At 34.2% G+C, this 8,760-nt stretch overlaps 2 protein-coding genes, 1 long non-coding RNA gene and 1 other non-coding gene across 6 annotated transcripts; 1 reads left to right on the forward strand and 3 right to left on the reverse strand.

The window, feature by feature from the left end:
• Positions 2,070-4,621, forward strand: LOC109348417. Of its 3 annotated transcripts, none has more exons than XM_019588849.1 (3): positions 2,070-2,201; positions 3,082-3,445; positions 3,941-4,621. In XM_019588849.1, the coding sequence occupies exons 2-3, from the start codon at positions 3,107-3,109 to the stop codon at positions 4,364-4,366; spliced, it is 765 nt and encodes a 254-aa protein (XP_019444394.1). In that variant the 5' UTR covers positions 2,070-2,201; positions 3,082-3,106; the 3' UTR covers positions 4,367-4,621. The 3 variants fall into 3 exon arrangements, with proteins under 3 accessions (XP_019444394.1, XP_019444393.1, XP_019444392.1); XM_019588848.1 differs by having other exon boundaries at positions 2,070-2,196; positions 3,075-3,445; XM_019588847.1 differs by lacking the exon at positions 2,070-2,201 and adding an exon at positions 2,304-2,649.
• LOC109348421 lies at positions 3,690-3,941 on the reverse strand. Its single transcript, XR_002107729.1, has 2 exons — positions 3,801-3,941; positions 3,690-3,763 (listed from the first exon to the last, which is right to left on the reverse strand). It is a non-coding gene; the product is annotated as an uncharacterized LOC109348421 (long non-coding RNA).
• Positions 4,835-8,012, reverse strand: LOC109348420 (short-chain dehydrogenase TIC 32, chloroplastic-like). The gene is made up of 7 exons (XM_019588853.1): positions 7,868-8,012; positions 6,873-7,104; positions 6,520-6,599; positions 6,275-6,428; positions 6,106-6,184; positions 5,266-5,483; positions 4,835-4,996 (listed from the first exon to the last, which is right to left on the reverse strand). Exons 1-6 carry the CDS (start codon positions 7,986-7,988, stop codon positions 5,346-5,348), a joined length of 804 nt encoding a protein of 267 aa, XP_019444398.1. The 5' UTR covers positions 7,989-8,012; the 3' UTR covers positions 4,835-4,996; positions 5,266-5,345.
• On the reverse strand, positions 8,398-8,471 carry TRNAV-AAC. Its single transcript has one exon. It is a non-coding gene; the product is annotated as a tRNA-Val (tRNA).

Consider the following 8,760-nt stretch of genomic DNA (forward strand, 5'->3'; position numbering starts at 1 on the left):
ATTGAATTATGGTTTCTTAACGTTGAATTATGTGATTATAGCGTATTTGTGATTTGTTTGGCTCTGTTATTGTGTGGTAACTTGTGTTTGTTCCAAAATTGATTCTTACTCGTGTCGTTAATAATTTTACCTTTTCCTATTAAACTATTATTGGTTATGTGGTTATTGAAGCCGTTCAGTCTTATTTATATTCTCATCATCTACATGTGATGCAATTTTTTTATATTTCGGATATGAATGTGAACCACCATTCAAACCTAAAAATTTGGGTCATGTGTGTGTGTGCTGGAGAAATTAAGTTATAATTGTATCTGTTTTGTAATGCTTAATTGTTGTTTGTGGGATTGTAATCTGAGTGCGATTATTTTCATAGACAGTATGATGTTGTTCCTGTTAGAATGTGAATGATATCTGGATAATTAAATCAAAAAAATTCAATTCCCCTGCTAATAAATCAACACGGGTGTTATTTCATGACTACTTTATGGTTTTGAAATGATTTTTGCGTCTGAAAATGGCATACCCTGCGTCTTGAAAACAAAAGATAATGATGTTGGAAACCACAGCATCGTTGAGTGTTTATGAATTGTGTGCAAACTTTGTCTTGGGTTGATATTGTATGATTAGATTTTTTGTCTTGTGAGGACTTTATATTTTCTGATTCGCTCAAAAGTTTGTCAAAATCAGAATGACAATACGAGCTCAAGGGCATTTCAATGGTGAAATTTTTTGTATTTTAAAGTGAGGTGTTTTTTATGTTAGTGTTAAACTTAAACACAGGTGCAACTTGTCCCAACTTTGTATTGACAATGAAGAAAAAACAACAGCAATTCTGCTTTGAGTTTTATTACTCCCCTGTGCACTGACATGCTTCTATATCTAAAATTTCTACTAACATTTGGTAATTTTCATAAGCATGGTCTTGTACCTTTTACATTTCCCCTGTACCTCAAATTTGAAGTTGGTGTATTTTGTTTTGATATTGGGAAGTATTGTTTGAGATAGCTTCCTAACTGTGTTAACAATTATAATGCTTCCTCAAATGATTAAGTTTGAGACAGTAATTGTACCTTTTTCACTACCTCCTCAAAGAAATTTAAACTTTTAGACTATCTTTACATGCCACATTAATGAATATTTTTGGCATTGGGATAGCCATTCCGCCCATTTCGTCGAGATAAAAGAAGACGTAGTCTACCCTGGCAGAATGTGAACGATTACCTTTTGATTTACCAGAAGCTGAACTGCTTAGCAAATGATTAACCGTAGAAACAAACATAAGACCGGTTTAGTTTTAATCAAAATTCTCTTGCTCAGCACATTTCTGAATTAAACGGCATCCTTCCAATATTGTACAAAATGAAAGTCACTAAAATGACTTACCAAATAGGAAAACTATACCAACAAGGGGTTGGTCAAGTATGATAAGACCCCAATAAATCTTCAGCAAAACTAAAATATCAGATGTTCAATTGTGGTAAGGATACTTGTTCACTCATAATATCAAAAAATTGCAAGACTATAAGAAGAATGAGATTGAAGTAAATATTGGGCCTAAGACCTCAGATAGTGGGGTGTCATAAAAATGTGAAGATAAGGTCAATGATGAAACGTGTACGTTGGAGATTCGGTCTCATAAATCTAACAAAACATAGTCATAATAATGAGACTAAAAAATCAATATCCCTGACCTTATAGATATCCTTTATATAACACCCGTTTTTCTCTCCATCTTCTCTAAACACAAAACAACCTAATCCTCTTCCTCTTGTCTTATAACAACAACATCTGTGTCTGTGTTATGGGTTAACTCCGATCTATCCGAATCTGCTTCATTCTGATTTGTGTTTTCTCTGTAATAATAATAATAACCTTGTGTTTATTATTATTTTTGGGGGGGGTTTCGAAGAGCATAGAATAATGCCTTCGGTGCCTGTTGAACTTCTCTTACGTCATTTGGTTCCTTATATGACCATTTTTCATGGTGGATCTTCTTCTCATCGTCTTAAACCTTTTTTCAATACTCATCGGCGTAGTAATAATCTTAGTTAACATTCCCTCTTACCTTTCTTCTTTTTAATTCATCTCTCGCTCGATCTTCGTTTCTTTTTCTATTTTGTTTCGTGGCTTCGAAGGATTAGAGTTAAGTTATTCCAATTTGGGGGATTTTCTGTCATTGATGCTTTAAACGTCATCTTAAGGTATTTCATTAAGATCATGTTCATGTTTTATTGTTTGTTCCAAGTTAATAGTTTTTAATTTGATCAGATCTAATGCTTTTTGTGATAATATGGATGAATGAAGTTGAAATGTTTCTTTTTTACTTCTCACACTTTATTGATGCAATTTACTAATGAATTATGACCTCAAATTTACTTGAGCTAGCTATATGAATCCCTAAGTTTTCTTTCTGATTTGATTTTGCTTTAAAATTTTAGCTTGGGTACTTTCTTAAAGGAGAAAAAAATGAACATTTATTGTCTTAGTTCGATGCATTGCTCTGCCACTTTCATATAAAGAGATAACATCACAACATCTCCATTAAACTGTGTAGATCCTTGCTGCACTAGAATGGGTAACATTTCCTACTGATTTGGGAACAGGGTAGTTATAATCAGAAATGTATTGGACCAGTGAAAGTTGGATAAAGTATGCATTTTCTTAATTTGTGAATCATGGAATGTCCTTCTGAAATATTTGCATATTTTGCATTTTGATTCATTGTTATTTACATATATGGCTTTATAAAATTTTCTTTTACCATTTAATCTGAAGTATCTCTGCCATACTCTTTTAAGTCATAAGCTTTATACTTGTGAAGATTTTTGTAGCTGTTAATGAATTTACCCATCTTTGTTAAAAACATAAGGCATGGGATCATTTGCTTTTATCCGTGACCTTTCATCAATGACCTGTGTAACAATGCATGTATAAACTTCACTTTTTGTTATTGCTGCTATTTTGTTAATTGCGCTTTGCTAAACCTCTGATATGATGTATCTTATTTCTTCCCAATGGTGAAGCACAATGTACCATAAGTAATGCCAAAATATGCATCATTTGATATTCTGTTTGTTTTAGTTGCCTTGTAGTACCTGATTCATCTATGGGCATGCGCTCTCCTGTTAATTCTGTCCACGACAACTTGATAAGTAATCTTGACAGTACTTTTAGTGAGTCATTACATATTCAAGATGCTCAGAAAACTGAATGTGCATCAAAAGAGAATGATATCTGTGATGTTGCAAAGAAAAACTCTTTCCAAGGTTTTAAACAGCAAGGAAGAAAACCAAATAAGAAGTACTTGAAAAAATCTGCCACATTCCCAGTCCCGGAGAAGAAGTTACCATCAAGTTCTTCTGATGAGGAGGCAGAGACATCATTTACAGAATCGCTCTCTAAGCACTCTGCAAATAAAAAATGTCCACGGTCACTGTCTTTGCCTGTAAGTTCTCAAGGTTACTATGTAGGTTGTTAGTAATGTTTGGATGTCTAGATTGTCAGCAATGCATTATTTTGCCATTGAGAAAATGCAGAAAAGTTCAGAAAGTATTGTTTGACTTGCTTTCATGTTCCATCTGAGAGTATTTGTTTGTTGGCATATTGTATGCTGTGCCTTTTCACACATAATTAGTTTCTTCAAGAGTAGACACGGCTTTTAGTTCTATTTTGTAGTCTATCTTCCTATAGTTTTGGCTAGGTTTGAAGTTCTCTATTGACAATGGGGTTGATGTATCTGATAAGGTTAGTATGTTACAACCGTCTCTGTTGCATTTCCATTTTTCGGGTCATTGATAGACATGCATGTAAAGGCAGGTGATCGAATTGCACACTGAAATTTAGTTCCGACTTCTGAGCATGTATTATTATGGACAAATAGCCTTTGCATTTTCCATTTCTTGTTTAACGGCTCCTGTTTTCTATCTGCTTTACATCTCAGGCTCCTTCGACGATCATATCTGCCATGAAAGGTAGCCGTGAGAAACACGGGGGACAGCTAATGAAATTGACTGTGAAGTGGGACCCTGATGTGTATGATCCGACACCTACGTTAATGTCGCATACTGTAAAAAACAAGAAACCACAGAAATCTAAGAGGAAGAAGAAGAATGAAAAGAAGAATGGAAAGAAGGGTCAGAAGGGCAATTCTTCTCAAGGGGGGAATGGCAAAGATAAGAAGCAGTGCCACAAACTGGGTGGGACTTCTGACTTGTGCTACAAGTCATCGGATTCTCCCAATGAGGTGAATGAAGCTTCTACTGAAATAGATGATCTTGATGTTCGTATCGAAGATTCCTACTGTGGAACTAGTTTCTTGAAGGAGTCAGTCACAGAACTGCACTACTCTGTTGCAGAGGCCCAATGAGTAAGAATATCCTCGAATGGTTTTTATCCTATTTTCAGCAATGTACATAAAATAAAAGAGTCTTGTTAGCATGTGTGGTGAAAAGACTTGCGAGTGTTTGGTACTCTTCATAATTCTCTGTATATAGAAGCTTGATGTTTGGAGTCTTGTTTGTACTTTGTAATGTGGGACAAGTCTTTCTGTCTGAGGACATTTTGTATGCAACAGTTAAAGTCATTGTTGATAATGTTGGCACAACTTAGTTTCTATTAAAGTTATTGTTGACTATTAATAGTGCTTATAAAACTTAAACTCATACATATGTTAGTATTATCAAACTAACATCCAACTACCTGAAGTATAGTCACCAATTGCAATGAAATTTTCAAAATGCAAAACAGTTAGCATGTGACATTTTATTTTCTCAGCAGAACAAACAAACAGGGACTAGTCTTTCTTTTCATGTTAACAAATGTGCTTAAGATTTTGAGATTGAACTGTCAAATTGTTGCTGAAATCCCAGAGTTTTTTCCCCAACTGTAGGTTTGAGGCAAATGAACTTGGCTTAAACTCATTGCAATCCACAAAGTACTTTCCACTTACGCCTTTCATGTTTGGGTGGAGAGCAACATAGCATGTTGTGGCTGCTCCCTGTGTCCAGATGATAAACCAAAAAGAAAAATGATTAGTTACTAAATAACTTATCGCTTTTGGGCACTCTGAAATGTGACATTTCGCACATGCATTAGAAGGAATACCATTTTTTGTCCTACAAAGTGTCGTAGTCTATGTCACGGATTCTGACTGGTTGAGAAATATCATCTCATTAAACTAGTCCGAACCCATGTCATTGCAGATTTTGTGAGACTAACAAATATTGTCCATATCAGAATTTGGAAGGAGGAAGTGAAGCAAAATACCTGTGGGACATTCTTCCAGAAGTAAAAGGTAATGATCTTCAAGAATTCTACATGAATCACAATAAGGTGTTAGACAAGTTTTAATGATAAGAAAAAGGGCAATTTATGAGTTTAAGGAGAGTTAACATACTCATCATTAGGTAAGAGGAATGTCTCATAAGAGGAGTCATAATCACTCCTGGGTGAACTGAGTTTGCTGTGATATTCACACCCTCGTCCTGTGTACAAATGTTAGAAACCAAAAGCAAATTAATACATGTTCAACTAGGATATGCTCAGCTTCACTGGTTATAGCTTATTGAATTATCATCACAGGCAAAACAGAATGGAAAAAGCAAAACCTCAACAAAGTTTGATCATGTCACACCTTTTGCATAACACCATGTTGTACCTCTACTTTGTAATCATTGATCATCTATTCATTTTGTTCTTTCAAATACAAAAAGTGTGTTGATCAATGATAAAAAAATAGATGCATTACATACAAAAAAGCAGATGTAAAAAGGTAAAGTAATAATGTGAGAAATATAATCTCCTAAAAATACAGGCAGAACAAATTGAGGTGATTATCTCTCGGCTGCTTTCCATGCTTTGAAAATCAGACCAACCAGTTAAACTGTGAACTGGTTATGTTTCTGGTTTGAATATTATTCGGTTTAACCGCAATCTAAGAACAAATACATATCGTTGAATCGATCGAACCATGAACAGAAAGTCTCATTAGTCCAATCTCTGGTTTAGTTTTTAAAACATTGGTCTTGCTCATTTATTTATGTTTTGTAATAGAATATCAGGAATGTAATTTTGCAAATAAGGTCATAGAAGCACAAATTGGTTCACCTGAAGGCGCCGAGAAAGTTCATTTGTGTGTAATATGTTGGCTAATTTTGATTGACCATATGCTCTATTGGTAGTATAACTGAAAAGTTACAGCAATACAACAAAACTGTTATGTTTCTTCCTATCAGAATTCAGGATAGAGTTGAAGTGGAGTGAAACTGAAACATACCCTTTTCGGTCATTGATCTTATCGAATCTAATACCGTTTCGGTAAGTGAAATTATGAGCAATTGATGACAGATTTATGATCCTTCCTTCAATTCCAGTTTCTTTTGCAGTTTGTTTCATTTTGTCAAGAAGAAGACTTGTCAAAAGGAAATGGCCTATGAAGTGAAAAGAATGAAAGTTGTGTAAACAACCAATTAGACTAAAGTGCTAACACAATAATGTGAAGTATGATTGCTGAGATATTACCAAGATGGTTTGTTGCAAACTGCATCTCAACACCGTCTTCGGAGAGGCTGAAAGGACAGAACATGACTCCGGCATTGTTTCTGAAATGAAAAACCAATGCTTTATCAAATATTTTGAATGACCAATTTGATAGAACATAGAATAGCAATCAAATATTTAATCTTATGTTGCATGTTTACATTTTTTGTCGCGTTTTGTGTTATAAAATGCAAAGTTATACAAAAGTTGTCATTCATGTATGTACAAGAAACATTGTTGCTTCATTCTACATACTTAAATGTATTCACAATTAAGATGCAATAAGCATTAATATTTGAGAGTGAGATAGAGGGTGAAAAGAAGGAAAAAACAACATTAAGATGTTTAGAGGAAGATCAAGAGCGATGAAGTTCTCCACGAATGATTTGACCGAATCGACCGAAGATAGATCAAGTTTGAGTATGTCCACTCTAGCAGAATGATTCTCCTCAAGTATATGTTGTCTAGCTTCATTTGCAGACACCATGTTTCTTGCACCAATGATCACATGTGCCTTTCTAAGAGCCAAAACTCTTGCTGTCTCCAATCCAATTCCACTTGCTCCTCCTGCATAGTTTTATAAGCAGCATTATGATTCTCATGCTTTATGCATATATGATAGATGCTAGTGTTTAATCCACACAAAACATAGATAAAGATCATATGAAAAAGAATATTAAAATGCAGTTTCGAATATTCGTCATCCGATCCTCGTTCAATGGTTTAGGTTTGCTGAAGTCACCAACATCACCATTTTTCGAAGTGACCAAATCCATGCCTAGGGTGGTAGTTGTGAAAGAGAAACAAAAAACATAAAAAGGAAAAAAAAAGAGAGAAGGCTTAATAGCATGTATCATTTGGCATAGTGATAGATGTTCTAGTCAACTTTTTATTAGTATACATAAAGCATAGGTTATACATAAAGCATAGGTTATACATAAAGCATAGGTTATTATGGTATAATGTTATGTTTTGTGATGGTATGGTAATTGTGGATTTTGAGAAATGAAGCGATTTTCTTGAAGAAGGCTCCAAGCTATATGCATTTATTTAATTTGGTTCAAACCAGATCTTCGATTCGGTTCACCTCTTTTGTTTCTCAAAATTCTTAATAGTGCGCAAATTTGTATATATATAGATCTGAAACTTTGTATAACTCTAAGTTCTGCCAAGGTTATTAGTTGAACCATATTTGTATTTGTTGGCCGCCGCTTATGCTCCATTTAATACAACTTTTTTCTTATCAAAAAAGGATGAACTTGTATATACCCTGACAATTCTGTTACACTTGTCCTACATATGAAATTAAAAGTTGTAATTAAAAACTAACCTGTGATAATTACAGTGAGATTGGTGGCATCAATTCCTTCAGTAACCTTTTCTGCAGTTGAAGCTGATCCAAACCCATTAGGACCAACCCTCCCTGTTAAGGCTGAAACAATACCCATCATTTTCTGATCACTATAGCCACCAAAAACTAGAACAACAACACTGCCTAGAGTGTCTGTAGGAAAAGTTGTGACACAAAATAATCACTTTTTCAATACACACGCATGGGAATATATATGGGAATGATGATAAGAGTAGTCAACAATTTTTTATTAAATATTAGGATACTTATTCTCATTCATAATCTATTTTTATAGGTACATCCATCATGTATTTTTGTTATCCCTTATTAAATCAGAGCTTTTCACATATTTAAGGTTGATATTTTTTATGAAATGAGAGATGTTTCATTATTATATCTCAATTTGTATCGGGAGTGAGTATTATTGTACAAAAGTGGTCAAATATAGAGTTTAAAATTTATGGTGATAGTGTAAAAAATACTTACGAATTAAAATTTGAAACCTCAAATGGCTTCGCCCGGGTTCGAACCGGAGACCTTCAGTGTGTTAGACTGACGTGATAACCAACTACACCACGAAACCATGTTTTGCTCATAAATGGAAAAGAAGAGTCCTAAGACCTTTCAAACATGTTAGTTAGATATCAAACATTACTTGATAAAGCAGAGTCAGATATTTTTTCCTCACCATATAATCTCTTCAAATTCATTTGAAAGCATCGAATACCATTCCCTTCTATGATAACCACAGGTATTTGAGCATTACAAGGAAAATAACCTCAGCTCATATCTAATTTACATTTGTTAAGTGAAAAGAATTCCTGATTTTCTAATCTGACTAGCTGCATATGTGACTGTTTTGATTTCATCTG

This window comes from Lupinus angustifolius, chromosome LG05, assembly GCF_001865875.1.
Source record: "Lupinus angustifolius cultivar Tanjil chromosome LG05, LupAngTanjil_v1.0, whole genome shotgun sequence".
In the NCBI taxonomy this organism is placed as follows: Eukaryota; Viridiplantae; Streptophyta; class Magnoliopsida; order Fabales; family Fabaceae; genus Lupinus; species Lupinus angustifolius.